This window comes from Bos grunniens, chromosome 27, assembly GCF_055505025.1.
Source record: "Bos grunniens cultivar Pamir isolate PY7600 chromosome 27, Bosgru_T2T1.0, whole genome shotgun sequence".
Lineage (NCBI taxonomy): Eukaryota > Metazoa > Chordata > Mammalia > Artiodactyla > Bovidae > Bos > Bos grunniens.
The window spans coordinates 27948972-27967216 of NC_141191.1; the positions used below are offsets into that span (position 1 = coordinate 27948972).

Here is an 18245-nt window from a genome sequence, read left to right on the forward strand (position 1 = left end):
GCTACTAGGGAAGCCCCAGGCAAAGTCTAACTGTCGTCAATTATGTATTTATAAAACCTCAATAACCTTCCCGACAGACATTACTGTGCCTTACTCAACTTTATATCTTCAGCCCCTAGCATGATATCTGGCACAAGATTTGTGTTCCATTAACTGTGGAAAATTCTGAAACAGATGGGAATACCAGACCACCTGACCTGCCTCTTGAGAAATCTGTATGCAGGTCAGGAAGCAACAGTTAGAACTCGACATGGAACAACAGACTGGTTCCAAATAGGAAAAGGAGTACGTCAAGGCTGTATATTGTCACCCTGCTTATTTAACTTCTATGCAGAGTACATCCTGAGAAACGCTGGGCTGGAAGAAGCACAAGCTGGAAGCAAGATTGCTGGGAGAAATACCAATAACTTCAGATATGCAGATGACACCACCCTTATGGCAGAAAGTGAAGAACTAAAAAGCCTCTTGATGAAAGTGAAAGAGGAGAGTGAAAGTTGGCTTAAAACTCAACATTCAGAAAACGAAGATCATGGCATCTGGTCCCATCACTTCATGGCAAATAGATGGGGAAACAGTGGTTGACTTTATTTTTCTGGGCTCCAAAATCACTGCAGTTGGTGATTGCAGCCATGAAATTAAAAGAAGCTTACTCCTTAGAAGGAAAGTTATGACCAACCTAGATAGCATATTCAAAAGCAGAGACATTACTTTGCCAACAAAGGTCCGTCTAGTCAAGGCTATGGTTTTTCCAGTGGTCATGTATAGATGTGAGAGTTGGACGGTGAAGAAAGCTGAGCGCTGAAGAATTGATGCTTTTGAACTGTGGTGTTGGAGAAGACCCTTCAGAGTCCCTTGGACTGCAAGGAGATCCAACCAGTCCACCCTAAAGGAGATCAGTCCTGGGTGTTCATTGGAAGGACTGATGCTAAAGCTGAAACTCCAATACTTTGGCCACCTGATGCGAAGAGCTGACTCACTGGAAAAGATTCTGATGTTGGGAGGGATTGGGGGCAGGAGGAGAAGGGGACGACAGAGGATGAGACGGCTGGATGGCATCACCAACTCGATGGACATGAGTCTGAGTGAACTCCGGGAGTTGGTGATGGACAGGGAGGCCTGGGGTGCTGCGATTCATGGGGTCCCAAAGAGTCAGACATGACTGAGCCACTGAACTGAACTGAAGTGTTAGTCGCACAGTCCAACTCTTTTCGACACCATTCAGTTCAGTTCAGTGGCTCAGTCGTGTCCGATTCTTTGAGACCACATGGACTTCAGCACACCATGCTTACTGTCCATCACCAACTCCCAAAGCTTGCCCAAGCTCATGTCTATCAAGTCAGTGATGCCATCTAACCATTCAGTCCTCTGTCATCCCTTTCTCCTCCTGCCTTCAATCTTTCCCAGAATCAGGGTCTTTTACAATGAGTGTGACACCATTACTGTTTGCTAAATACAGAGTGGATTTGAGACAGAGGTGGCGTGGAAATATAGTCTGGTTTCCAAAGCTCAGAACTTTTACATATTTCTTTCTATGTGGAGGCAGTGGGAATTTACAAGATATCTGGAGGAGAAACTACCACCTAAATAAAAAACCAGCCAGAGAAAACAGTTATGTGCATAGGCATTATCTTTGAGGTTTGAGAGGCCTGGGTTTCTCTCCATTCATTCATTCAACAAACATAGGTTGAGTGCCTAATATGTATCTGATGTTGTTTTAGGCTTAGAGGACGCAGACAAAGTCCCTGTTCTCATAGAGTTTACACTGATAAGAAATAGAACAAACAGAATTAAATAATTAATAAACAAAGATAACAGTGATAGTGCATTGATGAAAATAAAACAGTAATGCAGTAGAGTCTGGGACTTCCCTGGTGGCTCAGCAGTAAAGAATCTGCCTGCCAATACAGGAGACCGGGGTTTAATCCCTAGGTCAGGAAGATCCCCTGGAGGAGGACATGGCAACCCACTCCAGTATTCTTCCCTGGGAAATCCCATGGACAGAGGATCGTGGCAGGCTACAGTCCATGGGGTCACAAAAGAGTGGGACACTTAACAACAGCACTAGAGACCTGGGAGGCAGCTTCAGGGAGAGCCTTGCTGAGGAAGTGATTTTGAAGCTTTGAGCTGTGAATGATGAGAAAATATGAATATCTTCACCATGTGGGGAACAGCAGATGCAAAAGCCCCAGCTTTGTGTTTTGAGGCACATCCCTCACTAATTTGATGAGTACCTTCATATATTTAGCACCTACTAGTATCTAACAGTACCTGCAAGGCAGCGTTCTAGGCACTGGGGATATACAGTGAATAAAACAAAACTTGGAGGGTGGGAGAGGCAAACAAAGGAAGTGCGACGGAAGGAAAGTAGGTTTGGGAAAGAAAGGAACAAGAGGAGGCATAACAGTGGTAGCATGGAGTAGGACCAAGCAGGACTGGAATAAAGATAATAGACAATTCCGGTCTCTGCATGTTAGGCTTTTTTTTGCGTGGTGGGGGGGTGGGGGTGAAGTAGAAAAGGACAGCTTTATTGCTTTGTCAGAAAAGGGGGACACAGGGAGCTCATGCCCTTAGAATCATGTCTCTCCACATGGTAGGTTTGAGGTGACTGTTAGGAACCCAGATAGACATGTTAAATAGACACTTGGACAGACAAGTCTAAATCTCCAAGCTAAGGTGAACTGTGTACTTATATTATCAAAATGAAAACAGTATTTAATGTCACAGGAAGAGATCCAATTCATAGGGAGAGCATTTTGATATAGCAAAGACAGTGCAAGTGTGTTGGTTGCTCAGTCGTTTCCAACTCTTTGCGACCCCATGGACTGTAGTCTGCCGGGCTCCTCTATCCATGGAATTGTCCAGGCAAGAATACTGGAGTACAGTGCCATTCCCTTGTCCAGGGGATCTTCCCGGCCCAGGGATTGAACCCAGGTCTCCTACACTGCAGGCAGATTATTTACTGTGTGAGCCACCAGGGAAGCCCAACAAAGACACAGGCCCAGGACCAAATTAAGAGAATACTAACATTTGAACTTCTAGCATAAGATCCAGGAAAGAGTCTGAAAAGTAATCTCTGGTGAGATATAAGAAACAAACGAGAGTAGTGGTGTGGTAGTTGAGAGAAAAGAATGGTCACCAGCATCCACTGTTGTTGAAAGGTTGGGTCAGAAAGTGACCTTTGGATTTTGCAATGTAGAGGTCACTAATTACCTTAAGAGAATTTCTGTTATTTGAGGTCCCATTAAAGGCCATGTACACTTCTAGACAGTAGTAAACAAAACATAAAGGACTGTACTAATTTACATTCTAGTGGGAGAGACAGCCAACAAATAATATAGTTCAGATAAATAATAAGTGCCTTCAAGAAGAAAACAGGGTAATATGAAGTGAAATGCTAAAATAAAGAGGATGTCCAGGAAAGGTTCTGAAGAGTTACCATTCAACTGAGAGCTATGAGATAAAAAGCAGTTTTTAAAAACATCTCTGAATCATAGCAATAGCAATACATGAAATCGATTTGGACCTTGATTCAAATAAACTATAAGAGACACTTATGAGGTATGGAAATGAAAGCACTGACTAGATATATAAAACTATTAAAGAATTATTCTTTAGGTGTGATAAATGTATTGTTTTGTTAAGAATCATTTTCAAAACATATTGAGCTATTAAAATATCTGGAATTTTCTTCAAAATAACATGGGGAAAAATACTGTGGGAGGTAAAGGAAAGTGGATGTGAATATAGATAAAACAACATTGTGCATTAATTGTTGAAGGCAGCTGATGGTACATGGGAGTTCATTAGACACTTCTGATTACTTTTTTATATATTAAATTTTTTCTATAATAAAAAATTTTTTTAAACTTCTCTGAGATGTCTCTGACTTGATCTGTAAGAGTTAAGAATCCCAAGTTTACAAAAGCGTGGAGAGGATTAAATTAGATCAGTGTTTAAAGCAACAGATAAATGTTTATAGCAGCTACTCGACAAAAAATAGCTCTCTTCCTCTCATCCCCATCTTTGCAAGTTGACTTTGGAAGATAGGAAGCTATCTGAAGGAAAAGTTTTTGAACTAGGAATTTATGTAAGAATATTTAGAGAACATTCAAAGGATGTAATATTAATGCTTGAAGTGAAGTGTGAAAGTCTCTCAGTCGTGTCCAACTCTTTGTGACCCCATGGACTGTAGCATGCCAGGCTCCTCTATGTCCATGTAACTCTCCAGGCAAGAATACTGGAGAGGGTAGCCGTTCCCTCCTCCAGGGCATCTTCTCACCCAGGGATGAACCCAGGCCTCCCGCATTGCAGGCAGATTCTTTACCATCTGAGCCACCAGGGAAGCCCTATTAATGCTTAGGATTCGCTTGGAAAACTGATGACAAGAAAACTGACATTCCACCTTCTTCAGACAATTATTTTCAAGCTTTACTTTGCATAGGAATCCTTTGGGATGCTGGTTAAAATTTCAGATTTCTGGGCTCTGCCCACAAAAGTTCTGAGCCAGAATGTCTGGAGTGGAGCTTAGGAATGTGCCTTTTTAAGAAGCATCCCAAAGAATTCTGTTGTAAGTGGTCTTTGAAATACAACACTTGGAAATACTGTTTTTAAGGTCTCAACTGACTCTAAACAACATCTATTGTTCAAAAAAATAGTCCTCAAAAAAATAGTCCTTAGGGTAGTGCTTTTTCTTTTTTTTTAAAGCTGGAAACACTGGGTCTCATGGGAAAAATCAGAGCATATTCACTTAGGATTTCTTCATGACCACGGATGCAAAAGAATATAGACCCTTCTAATCTGAAGAATAATTCCAGTTGCCCACTAATGTCATGAAGAACAAATGTCTGCAATGCCAACCCTTTTGTATTCACAAGAGCAAATTAGGGAAGATGCACTTTACTCAGCCACCAGAGCTTGTGCCCCCAAAGGATTCTCAAATGTGCTCTTTCCCTTCCCCACCCCTGCAAACACTATCTTCTCCCCAGTACGGCTTTTCCCTTTTCTCTCCTACTTACCCACCCGTCCATCCTGCTGTTGTCCCTCAGGGAAATAGTTATCTGATGGATCTAAATCAGACTTTCATTGGAGTAGTTATTCACTTTGCTAACAACTGTCCTCGTTGTAATTTTACACCTTTTCGTGTCTGTGTCACTAAACTGCAAGTTCCTTGAGGACAGAAACTGTATCTAGTTTTTCATCACTTCATATATGGTAAATGTTCAATCGCTTTGCAGGACGACTTAACTAAATGTATTTGTACCTCTGCTTTCTCCTTTTCTCCTAGCCCTGTTACAAAAACAAAAGCGACTCTCACAGATTCCCAAGAGCTTGGATTTGTATTAAATCCCGTTTGTATTTGTATTAAATCCCACCTGTTACTGGGTTCCGCCGCTCCTACTTCGCGAGGTGGGTCTCACCAGAACCCCGGTTCTGTGTCAGAAAGTGAGGAGCCAAGTGCAGGCCACCCAACTGGCCTTACAGCTCCTTTATTACAGGACGGAGGGGGAAAAGAACTGGGTGCCCTCTGAAGAACGCTAAAGGACTCCCCCAGAGGCATCACACCACGCGTCCCAAGGGGACGGCTTCCAGTCGCGTTCTTTCTCCTCAAAGGATGTAGGAGGTTGCGGGATGCCCGTTGGGGGCTTCGGGATGAAGCTGGTGTTTCCACCGCCCCTGAACCGAGACGGGGGCGGAAAGCCTTGGAGAGCGATGATCCCACAACAGCGCAGCTGAGGAGGAAGGGGCCTGGACCCACGGTCCCCAGTCCGGCGCGCCCCCCGCGCCCCCGCGCGAGCGTGAGCCGCCGGCGGAAGTGCTGCGTCGCGCACTTCCGGGTGTTGTCTGGCCGCCGCCGCCGCGCGTCTACGGTCTCCAGGCCGCCGCCGCCGCCTCGGGTCCCGGAGGCAGGAGCGACGTCACCACCATGGCCGGCATCAAAGGTGGGCCTGGGGCGCTGAGCCCGGGCGGGCTGGGCTGCCGCTCCGAGAGAGGGGATGGGGGGCCCACGCGGGGCCCACACGCCGTCTCTCGGGACCCGGCGCGCGCCGCGGGGCTCCCTGCGTTGGCGGCTGACTCCCGGCTCCCCCCGACCGCGACCCCAGCCTCCGACCTCCGGCCTCCGGGCCGCGGTGGGCGCGGCGGCCTCCCGGAAAGGACTGGGCAGGGTCCGCGGCTCCCGCGTCAGCCCTCGCCCGGTGCTGAGCTCGGCCGCCTAGCTCCCTCCCGTCGCCCCCCGGTGCGAAGAATTGAAGTGGCCCCGCCGGGCGTTCGGAGTCCCGCAGCCAGCCGCTCGGCTCCACACACACGCGTTTTGCAGGAGTTTGCAGCCGAGGGTTTTGCCCTGTGTGGTTTTGAGGGGGTTGAGGAGGCCGCCAGAGATGCCAGTTATGGAAAATCGGTGTCATTCCCCATTTAAAGGCACAAGTGCGATCTTTTCGGATGCTGAGCCGAACCGAGCCTCCAGGAATGCTCTGGAAGGGCTTTAGGATGGTTCTTTCCCAAACCTTGGCGATCACATCCGCGTCAGGACCCAAACTCTAAGCTTCACGCTCCTAAAACGGATGCGTTTTGATTTGTGGTGTTGGTCTGACTATGTAAAGCCCGTGAGCGACCCCAAAGGGCTCCTTTTCCCTCCCCTCTCCACAGTTGGACCTTGAGGCTTTTTCACATTTCAATGTTTTTATTAAGTTAGGGTTTGTTTTTTTTTTTTCAAGGTAAAAGGGTTTTTTATTAAAACTCAATGAAAAAGTTCTCGTTTTATTTGTCTATTTCCTTTAAAAAAAATGTTGCTTTTTTTTTTCTCCAGCTGTTTGGTAGTTTTGTTAGGTTAGAAGCGAATAACCATCAACAATGTTTTCAACTTAATTCTTGACAACGAATTACATTGATTTCCTGACCTGCGGCTTTGTTTGAAGGGCAGGCAAGCAGGAAGTGAAGAACTTCAGTAACAGTGTTTTTTCTGTGTTTTTTTATTTTCTTCAAGGACAGCTTTTGCTGAGCTTCTTCCCCAGAGTCACATGTTTACTGTTTCTTGTTTATTTATAATGTCTGGAAACATTTCCGGTAGAAAACTTTGTCAGTTGAGCAGCTGGGATAACTTTCCTGTCTCCTTTTGAACTATAACACACCTTTTAAAATACCTGTGTGAAAGGTAGTCATGGTAGAAATGTTGTGATTTTTAGGATGTTGTCAGTTTCCCAGTTCTTCCCCATTTCTGTACTGTCAATTAATATAGGAGTCTCTCTCCCAAGAAAATAACTTTGTAATTATGGGGAGGTGAGTATTAATCAGCAGAAAGTATCTCAAACGGAATTGTACTTACACTTTGGTTTCAGTACAGTTTTCTGATTGTTGTGATTGTTATCAGGATGTTTTCTTCTTGTTGACCTATCTTTATGTTAGTGAAAGTCACTCAGTCCAACTCTTTGTGATCCCGTGGACTATACAGTCCATGGAATTCTCCAGGCCAGAATACTGGAGTGGGTTGTGGTCCCGCTCTCTGGGGGATCTTCCCAGCCCAGGGATCGAACCCAGGTCTCCTGCATTGCAAGTGGATACTTTACCAATTGAATCCTGGATACTTCTCAAGTCATTTGTCTATTAAGTGAAGTTGCTCAGTCGTGTCTGACTCTTTGTGACCCCATGAACTGTAGCCTACCAGGCTCCTCTGTCCATGGGATTCTCCAGGCAGTAGTCCTGGAGTGAATTGCCATTTCCTTCTCCAGGGGATCTTCCCAATCCAGGGCCATTGTTTACAGACTCTTTACAGTCTGAGCCACCAGGGAATCCATTTGTCTATTACTTTGTTACATATTGGATTTTTCTGGTAACTCCCAGTTCAGGTCCCTTCTCCTATTCCAATCTTTTTGTAATCACAGAAACCACACCCAGTGTCTTAAGAGTTGATAATTGGCCTGTTCCACCCCTAACCTGGAGGCTTTGGGAGTAGAAACCAGACTCATCTAAGCTTTGCCTTCTGAATGTTGCATCACTTAATTACAGTGTTTAATTTTGCCTTGTTGATCTGTCATCTAGGACAACCGTTTATACATAGATGGCAAGATTTGTATATACATCAACCTAGTTGTTGATTCCTAAGACTGGAGGAACTTTACACTTTTGAGAACTCTTTTTGAGCAGTTTATCTAACCCCATTGGTATTTATCTTATCCAGTATGACCCAGAAGTAAGATGTCACACAAAGTAATCTTTTGATACCTGAATCTTATCTCGAAAGTTCCTTGTTTGTTTTTTCTAATAAGTCGTCATTAACTTTTTAAGAGCACACTAAAAAGAATTTAGACTCTTTTTTGATGATAAGAATATAAGTAATTTTTCTCTATCATAGAACAGTGTTAACCACAGCAACCAAGTTCTAAGGTTACTAATCTCCTGGCCAAGATTATCACAAATCTGGTATGCTTTTTGAGATTTTTTATGCCTGATTTAACTGGAATTTTTTTTTTCCAGTTTCTTCCCTCCAATCAGAGGGCAGTTCTTGTCCGCAGCTCTCCTCCTGTTTCTCATCATTTTCAATATGGGAATCAAAATAAGCTTACAAAATTTTGTGCTCATACGATACAGATAACAGTAATTGCGTCCAGGAAAGGAAGGTTACTTTTCACTTAACTTTGTTCTGGGTACATGAATTGCCTATTGAAATATATATGTATAAGTGAGCATAGGTGATTGTTTAAAATAAAAGGTTTCATTATACAACAATTGTCACAAAAATCAAATAAATAACTTCTGAATAAGAGGGTAAAGAATGTTAGCTTTAACATGTGGGTTTTGTGACATCTGTGTGGTCTTTCTGTTTCCGCCAGGTTTGTAAGCTATAGTCTGCGTAAATGGCTTTTGTATACACAAGGTGTTAGTATAGTTATGAACTGAGCTGTTAGGCAGTTACCTTTCAAAAAGCAGAGTTGATTTTGTTTATTTTTTTTACTTCTTCAGCATGTCTTATAACAAGTATCTTAGTGTTCAGAGAATTATTTGCATTTTAGATCTAGTCCAACCCTTATTTTATAGAAGAAAGAACTGACGCTCAGATGACTTTCATAGTCAGATAGTAAGTGGCTGATAGGAGCTGGGCCCCACTGCCTCTTGACTCTCACTTGCAACTGTTTCTGCTCAGCTGCACTGGGCTCTCTCCTGTCTTCTTTTTTCCATCTCCCCACCCTGTCTCTTTTCCTTCAGCCTCCTTTCGTTCATTCCACACATAATTATTATGGAGCGTTAAGAGCTGAGGCCTGAGAATCAGTAGAAAACCTCTGTTCTCTGCTCTCTTGGTGTGAACAGCTTAGAAGGAAAGAGAAACAAATCTGTATAGCATTGCAGAAACATTTATACTGAACTATTTTCATGTCTGGTTGTCCAAATGTCATGGTAATTCGATAGCTTAAATGTATTCAAAATCGGTTACTCTACTAATCTGTGTTTACCAAGCATGTATTTTACACTTCAGTTTAAGGAAATTATTAATTGATGATGACACATAAAATTATATTTTTTCTGAGAACAAACCAAAAACCTAGCTGCTGTGATAAATGATCACAGGGGAGGCACGCCAGAGCAAAGAGGGCCTCCGCATGTGTGCCCCAGCCTGAAATGTCCCCCCGCATAGCCACAAGGTTGATTCACTTCTTCATTTCACATAGATCTCTGTCCAGATGTCTGCTCATCAGAGATGGCTTCCAGGCCGATATATCTAGAATAGCACTCTTACGCCCTTGGTTTTTGTTTTTTTTAAATAACGTTTGACATTTTTTTACTTTTTAAAAAAAAAATCAATTTATTCTCCCACTAGAACATAAGCATGAGGGCAAGAATTTTAATTTCTTTTCTTTGCCCTGTCTCCAGTGTTAAGAACAGTGTGCAGTGCTCAGGAGGCACTCAGTAGATATTTGCAGAGTGAAGGAATAAATAAACATAATAGGGGGAATGGGTCTAGTTAGGGGCTTTTCGAAAACTTCACTGATTCAGAGGTAACTGGGCTGAGATCTAAAGGAAAAGCAGGAGCTCATGTGGCGGAAAGAGGCCAGAGCTGGGATAAGAATGCAAGCTCCTAAGTTGTTCACAGCCTTGCCTTGTTCGTTAACATCACCCCAGCACCTGTTAGGTATTTGGCTCTCTGTAGACATTTCTTGAATGAAATGAGTGAATGAAAAAGTATCTGAGGTAGAAAGGATAGCATATGCAAAGGGCCTGTGGTTGAGAGAGCCGCTGACTTCCAGGAGGGGAAAGAAGGCCAGTACAGATGCAGAGGCCAAGGGGTGCAGCCTGGGGTGAATGCGTGTCCTCCCAAGCAAGCAAGACCAGCTTCCGAGGACCTGTCTTGAACTGAACAAAACATGGTAAGCTCGGTATTTACCTCACTGTTGACGTCGCATTCCCTTGGAAACTTAAAGCTCCTCCTTTGCCACAAATTAAAGTGCAGATATTTTTATTTTTATTTTCCTTGTGCAACTGAAAATCTAATGGCATTAAGGACGAAGTAAATGTGTTCAGGGTTGACATGACCTACATCAGTGATCGGAATGAAAACTAAATCTGCTCAGCTCCCATGTCTGTGGGTGTCCTTGATTATGACCATTTTAATTCAGAGAAGTATATCTAATTCTGAGCAGCATTTAACCCCTTAAGTGTTAATTTTGGTTTATGTATGTTGAGTCTTGTCTTGCTAACTTGTAGACTTTTGACAGCTCTTTTGAATTTTAATGTTTCTGTTAAGGTTAATAGACTGCATCGTTGGACAAAAAAAGAAAGTTATTCTTTTAGCCACTATTAGTTGTGGAAATAGAGGTTATGTGGAGCTCAAACTGATCATTTATTTCTTTGCTTAATTCTAGACTGTTGATTAACTATACTTTTTCAAGAACATTGTTTCTACTCACTGATATATGTAAAAACACTTTCTAAAATATATGCTTTGTATCAGGGTGTGTGGGTGTTGTTTGTGTGTGACCTCAGAAACTGTATTTCGCCTACAGAATGCATCTATGGCTTGTGATGACATCTTAAAATGGTGATACAACTGAAGGATTGTACCTGTAATCCTGAATATTTTCTGATGTGTAGCAGCTTAGGGAAAGAAATCTGGCTGTAGTTTTGCAAGCTATTTAAAGATCTATAGCAAAATTAATTGAGATTATTGATTACTGGTACCCTTGAACACTTTTCATCTGTACACGCCAGGGGTGAATGTGCAAGAAGCAGTCACTGATCAGGAGAAGTTTTCCCACAGATGAGGCCTCTAAAGTCCAGTAAAGCTGATTGCAGAGTTTCTCCACAGACTGCTTTTGAAAACTGTAGAGATCTGTGGAGTAAATGTCATATCACACTGGGCTTCCCCCATGCCTCAGCAATAAGGAGTCTGCCTGCAATCAGGAGACTTGGGTTCAGTCCCTTGGTGGGGAAGATCCCCTGGAGAAGAGAATGGCAACTCACTCCAGTGTTGTTGCCTGGAGAATCCCACAGACAGGGAAGCCTGGCGGGCTACAGTCCATGGGGTCACAAAGAGTTGGACACGACTTAGTAACTAGACAACAAATACCATACTAAAGGCTGGAGAAGCATTGATCTTGCAGACTGGGATAGGACTCCTTTGACATGGGACCATTAATTTGGGAATGTGGTAATGTGCCGGCCATCTGTCAGGGCTTTGAAAATCAGTATCACTGTATTTTGCTTTGAAGATGCCTCAAATAGCTTATTCCAAGACAAGATAACTCTAGCTTTCGAAGATGAGTCACTAATACCTTTGCTTTTTTGTTGTGTTTTGTCTGCTTTTTGCTTCTGGGATTTCAGGGAATATTCTGACTGCTAATAGTAATGTTAATAAAAATAAATGTTGATTTAATTGCTGTTTCTGTTTGACTTTTTATTTACTCTGCAGCTTTGATTAGCTTGTCCTTTGGAGGAGCAATTGGACTGATGTTTTTAATGCTTGGATGTGCCCTCCCAATATACAAGTATGTAACGTTTTTGTCTTTTTGTGTTTAAGTGTAAGGTTTTTCTACTTTTACCCACTGAGCCACCAGGGAAGCCCTACTTTTAAAGTTAAAACACTTTTTTTTTTTTTACTGCAATAGAAGTAAACCTGAGAAATGGTCATTTGTTAAGGATAAACTTTTAAGTCTTCACTTAAAATTTGTTTGAAAGTATTTTAGGACAGCAGCATGTAGAAAAGACTTTGGCTGTTGTTCCTTGACTACTCCTGAGCTTTTAATGGCCAGATAGTGAAATGCTAACCCATCACTACTGCTTCATCTGGAGAACCAATTGATTAAGTTATAGACAAGAAAATGTAAAATGTCTTTTTCAACACAAACAAAAAACTGTAAGCAGAGTCAAGAGCAACTGACAAAGAAAAAAGTTATGTAAACAATTACTCTATAAGACAGAATTTTTTAAATTAATAGGCTAAATTAGTAAGAAAAATACAGACAGCACAATAGAAAAGCGAACAACAAATACGTAAAAAGGACTGCCGTTTGCTAATAAGAACATGAAAATATACTCAACCTCACTCAAAATTAGGACTTCCCTAGTGGCTCAGTGATAAAGAATCCTCCTGCCAATGCAGGAGATAATCCCTGATCCAGGAAGATCCCACATGCTGCAAAGCAACTAAGCCCATGTGCCACGACTGTTGAGCCTGTGCTCCACCAGAGAAGCCATGGCACTAGAGAGTGGCCCCCGATTGCCACTACTGGAGAAAGCCTGTGCGCAGCGAGGAAGACCCGGCACAGCCGTAAATAAATAACACAAAAACTTTTGTAAGTTACATGAAATCAATGGGCAAAGGTAAAAGATAGGACAGACAAGCATTGTCATGTACTCTGGGTGGAAGTTCAAACAGGTGCAAGTCCTGGGTGACCAGTTTGCCTGTAGCTCTCAAAATGTATCCTTCCACTTCTTAGAATTAACTCATACAAATCTATTTGAAGATGTTTACAAAGATATGTGTGTCGGGAGAGTATGGATATTCATGGCGGCCTTGTTTATAATACCAACAACAACAGGAAAACTGGAAGCATCCTAAAGGTCTATCAAAAGAAAAATGATAAATTAGTACATCCACTGATGCAAATACCGGGTCGTCTTATAAAGGACAAGAAAGGGCTGTGGTTGCTAATCTGTTAAACAGGCTATCTTATTAAATTTAAAAGTGCAGTGATTCATTCATATCTCTAAAGTTTATCCATATGGGAATCTGGAAAGACCCACACCAGTAGAACTGGGAAAGAGAAGACAGGGAAGACACAGGTAACCTGGATTTTTCACTTACTGTCATTTTGTATTTTTTGCATATGTTTTCCCTTAAACTTATGCCCATTTGTAATTTTTTGTTGTCATTCTCAAAATATTCAGCAGAAGATTTTTAGGAGAAACACATAGATAAATCTTTGCTTATCATGAGCCTCTAAGTACAAGCAAATCTCCATTATGATATGTATTTTATGGCAGTTTTAAAGCCATCTATTTTATTTTAACATTTTATTTTGAAATAATGATGGACTGTCAAGAAGCTGCAAAAATAGCACAGAGAAGTTCTGGCACCCTTCACCCATCTTCTCCCAGTGGTAATATCTTACATAAGTGTTTTATATCATCCAAACCAGGAAAGGACATGGCACGATACAATAGCTAGATGATTTTTATTGTGATAAAGTTGACATTCTGATTGAAAGTCTTCAGTATTACTTTCAGTTCATTTTCTGTATGCAGTATTTTGGGAGTTCCTAGTGAACTAAGGAAAGTTTGGGGGTGTTCCAGCTTCATGCCAAAGCAGGATTTTAGAAGTGAAGGTTATGAATCTTGAATTTTAAAAATTACTGTGTTAACAATGCCATTTTTCATATGCCTTTTTATTTATAACCTAAAAATATTTTTAATTTGGGGCCTTAATTCCAACTGTTAAAAATCATAAAGCATTTTCTTTTCATTTAAGAAATATTTAATCAGTGTATCGTAGTTGACTTTAGGAATACTGTGACTCAAAATGTTTCTCTTTTTCAGTGTTCAGCTTATAGCTTATATTTAAACAATGTCATATTTGTACCTTCCAGTATACTTTGGTCCTTATTTTTAAAAAAGAGTATATTCTGTGTGTAGGAAAATGACAAAGACAGCAAAAACTACATTAACTTATTTTTCCTTTTCTAGCCAATACTGGCCCCTCTTTGTTCTGTTCTTCTATATCCTTTCACCTATTCCATACTGCATAGCGAGAAGACTAGTGGACGATACGGATGCTATGAGTAACGCCTGTAAGGAACTCGCCATATTTCTTACAACAGGCATTGTGGTCTCAGCTTTTGGCCTCCCTATCGTATTTGCCAGAGCAAATTTGGTAAGTGACAGCATTCTCCTACTCACAATTTTGCAGTAGACTATGTTCAGTTTTTCTCAGGAAAAAAAGTCTGTTAAATAACATGAAAAAGAGATGAGAGACATAGGAACCTAGAAGATGAGAGAGAAAAATCTTACTTTTGTTGTTGTTAATTGGTAAAAATACTGAAATGCATTGGCAGCAGCGGTTGGCATGCCAGTACTTCACTCTCAGAATTGGGCACATGGGGACTTCCCTGGTGGTCCAGTGGTTAAGACTCCATGCTCCCAATACAGGGGCCCAGGTCCAACGCCTGGTCAGGGAACTAGGATCCCGCATGCCACATGGTGCGGCCAAGAACTTAAATAGATAGGTAACAGTTGGGGGCATGGACTCGCCCAGTGCTGCACAACCCCAGGCCTACCCTGTACAGCTTACAACATTGAAGACCTGAGGAAATCTCTGCAGGTGGGAAGGTACCAAAGAATAGAAGAGACCTCCCTGACTCACCAGTCAGATTTGCTCCTCCGTGTCTGGGAAGATGGAGATAGCAAAGAAGACAGGCTGGCCACCCTTCCACACACACAGGGCAGTGACTCCCCCTGCCTCTCTAATAGACCATACATGAGCACATGTGCATCTCTGATGCTTATAGTCTGCTCTCTAGGTGAAATTTTTAGATTCTAAGGAAGATTTGAAGCAAACTTCTCTGAAAACAGAAAATCATAGAATTCTATGCTGCCTCTTCATAACCCAGAAGTCAAGCTTGCTTTTCAAAAATGATTATCTTCCATGCCTTTCTGTCTCTTTAAAGGAATCACAGGTCTGCAAGAATAGCCAGGTCTACAGGAACAGCCATTATGTGTTCAGCAGTGTCAGAGTCATTATTACAAGTCGTCTTTGTTTTGGATCGTGGTTGGCGTACAACTGGAATCTTGATCGCTTTTCATTTCCTTGTTGTTTTTCATGTCTGTTAACTGAGCATTTCTGTCTTACATCTGTAGATCGAGTGGGGAGCTTGTGCACTCGTCCTCACAGGAAACACTGTCATCTTTGCAACTATCCTGGGCTTTTTCTTGGTCTTTGGAAGCAACGATGACTTCAGCTGGCAGCAGTGGTGAAAGGAATCACTGAACTCTCGTCACATGGACTTCTTGTCATGTCTCGGCTGTCCGCGCACAGGAGACAGGGCAGTGATGCTGAGCAGTGGAGCAGGCCTCTCGGGGGTGTTCCAGGTGCTCCCTTCTCACTTGTATTGTAAGCATACTGTTTTCACAGAGACTTGCTGAAGGATTAAAAGGATTTTCTCTTTTGGAGGAGCTTGACTGATTTCACACTTATCTCTAGTATGCTTTTTGTGGTGTCCTGCTGATTTTAAAATATTTATGTGTTTTTCCTGTTCAGTTTTTTTTTTTAATCAATATGCAATGTTAAACATTTTTTAAATGTAATAACCATTTGCATTGGTTAGGCATTAGAGTTCTGCTGGCTACTACTGGGCTAAATACATTTTTTCCCTTAAAATTGTTTAACCTCCATTACTACACATAGTTATAAAAATAAATTTTTCATTCAGTCAGGATGACATCACTCCCAATTTTATGCAAACATGCAGACCATTAGCATACCTTATAGACTATATACTCAATGCAAATCTAGCTGCATTTATACCTCAGAGGGGCCAAGTGTTAATGCCGTGCCCTCCATAATAGTTGCTGGTTTTGCCAGAAAGCAGGTGTTTTGTGAATTGAAAATTATTTTATGGAATTGTTGCAAAGGAGTGCTTTTATTCTCAGTTGCTAGAAGAACTTAGGGTTAAAGGTAAGGGTGTAAAAACAGATTTTTGAGACATGGTTTTTATTTATGTTTATTATAGTTAGAGTGAGTCGCATGGCAGGAAGAAATGAGGTTGAAATTCCATTTTTTAAAAATCCTGTTTCTATTTATAAGTGAAATTTTTGATCTTTCAGGCTTTCATGTTTTGCGTGGGTAAAGGGACACACGGGGAACTGTACTGACACTGGAAGTATGTTTGCACCCTACGTACTAGAATACCTCCTCCAGCTTCCTCCTTGTGACTGACTTTATACACTGTATGTATTCAGTAAAGTGTGTTTTCCCATTCAGTTTAGTAACACCTTAAATTAGAGGTGAGTGCTCTGCCATACATTCAGAGTGTCCCTGCCCCACACAGAAGGCCTTGAGGTGATTAAAGTGACTTCTTAGTCTTGCCAGTCATATATTAACACCTTAAGATCCAGAACATGGGAATGGTAGTACTTATTCCCTAAGGTTGTATCATACGTGTTTTTACAATACTTAAGACGAGTTTCCTGTGTACTTCTCAACATTTTTTTTCTTTCACCCTCAGAGATACACTGTTTCCTTTTATAAATGGCCTTGATTGTGTGAATTCATGCAAAGCAGCCCAATCCAGCTGTGTGGCAGCTTGAGAGGCAAACCTGACCCCCAGATTCCCAGTAACCAGGCATGATCAAGTTGTCGTGGTCACTCACCTCTCCCGCAATGATCAGTGTTTGTTTCAGGAGTTTTGAAAATAGTCCAGGTCTGACAGTATTTTGTTAAGGACATTTGTTTGTATGTTTATTCAGTATACTTACTTAAAAATCTGTTTTGGCTTCAGATGAAACAGTAATCACAACAACTATTTCATTCTATAAAGTTGATTTCTCAAAAAAAATGGGAACAGATTGTGGGTTTATTCAACTTTCTACTAGAGATGCCTCAAGGCTTCTTTGCCCAACCCAAGTTTTTACTTTGAGCCGTGAGATGGGCAGCAGGATGAAATGCCGGCGTGTGGCTGTCGCATCTGCACACAAGCTGAAGGCAGCTTGCGGTGTCACGAGGTAGGCCTAAAGACAAAGGGACAGCTGCTCACGGAGCAGGCAGCTGGAGGTAGAGTTGGGAACTCAGTGCCTGTGATCTACTCGAGTTTTTCTTTTTGCCAAAAGTACAGTCTCTGGTCCTTCCCTGTTTTCTGTTCTAGAGTGTCAGTGCGGTGCACTGCTACTGTCTTATTTCCTTGGCCGTAGACTCTTTTTCTAGCAGCTGCGGATTTCTTCTGTATAATAATCACCCTGGCAGCATTGTGTCTTTGACCTTGCACACTAGCTTGACATAGTGCTGTCTCTGATTTCTAGGCTAAAATTACTTGAGGGCTGAATTTTCCATAGAATGTGCACTGACCCTGCATTGCCATTCTTCTATGGAAAGAGAACTTTTGATGATGAAACAATAAAGATTTTAAATATCCGCTTTAGTTTGTGGGTGTTTTTGAAATGAAAACGTACAACACACTTCAGTTGCTGAAGTGCATTATCCATTTTAAGAATGTGCTATAAAACAGGGAGGACATTAGTTGTTAATCTTGCAGAAGTTTCACTTCCAAAATAAAAGTGAAACTGTAGTAATACTACAGTGAAGCCATATGATATTGAGCTGTAGTCAAAGGACTGGTAATTTGGAGGAGTAGAACTTTGACCTAACCTTTTAAAAAACGCTGTAGAAGGTTTTGTTGACATAACAAGGCTACTGACCATCTAATGTTAAGGTTGTACTTGTTCTTAATTTTCAGAACTCTTTTATGACTTCACGTTTTATTATAATTTATTATTGTTTGTCATTAGAGCATTTTGCTTTTTGCAAACATTTCAAACAGGTAAATGTTAAAAAAAAATTGATCTGTGTGGTACAGTGTGAACAGAGAAAAGTAGTGTTCTCTTTTATCAAAAATGAATCTTAAAAAGAATCTTGCCCCAATTGTCGTACTTACAATCTCATTATATGTTTAAAAAAATTCAAATTATAGGGTCTTAGAGTCTGCTTTAATATGATTTTGGGGAAATCAAATAATGAAGACCATAAAACATTCCTCTTTCAATTATAGTTC

General features: G+C 41.5%; 1 protein-coding gene across 1 annotated transcript; it reads left to right on the forward strand.

Annotated features, from left to right (window-relative positions):
* Window positions 1-5824: 5824 nt before the first annotated feature.
* LEPROTL1 (leptin receptor overlapping transcript like 1) lies at window positions 5825-17608 on the forward strand. Its single transcript, XM_086380882.1, has 4 exons — window positions 5825-5939; window positions 11897-11972; window positions 14170-14356; window positions 15340-17608. Exons 1-4 carry the CDS (start codon window positions 5924-5926, stop codon window positions 15454-15456), a joined length of 396 nt encoding a protein of 131 aa, XP_086237008.1. The 5' UTR covers window positions 5825-5923; the 3' UTR covers window positions 15457-17608.
* Window positions 17609-18245: the final 637 nt, after the last annotated feature.

Excerpts from the sequence above, each read along its gene's own strand:
- LEPROTL1 (XM_086380882.1), top strand. Across the intron at positions 11,973-14,169 it reads TGTGCCCTCCCAATATACAA|CCAATACTGGCCCCTCTTTG; the intron begins GTATGTAACGTT and ends TTCCTTTTCTAG. Across the intron at positions 14,357-15,339 it reads TATTTGCCAGAGCAAATTTG|ATCGAGTGGGGAGCTTGTGC; the intron begins GTAAGTGACAGC and ends TTACATCTGTAG.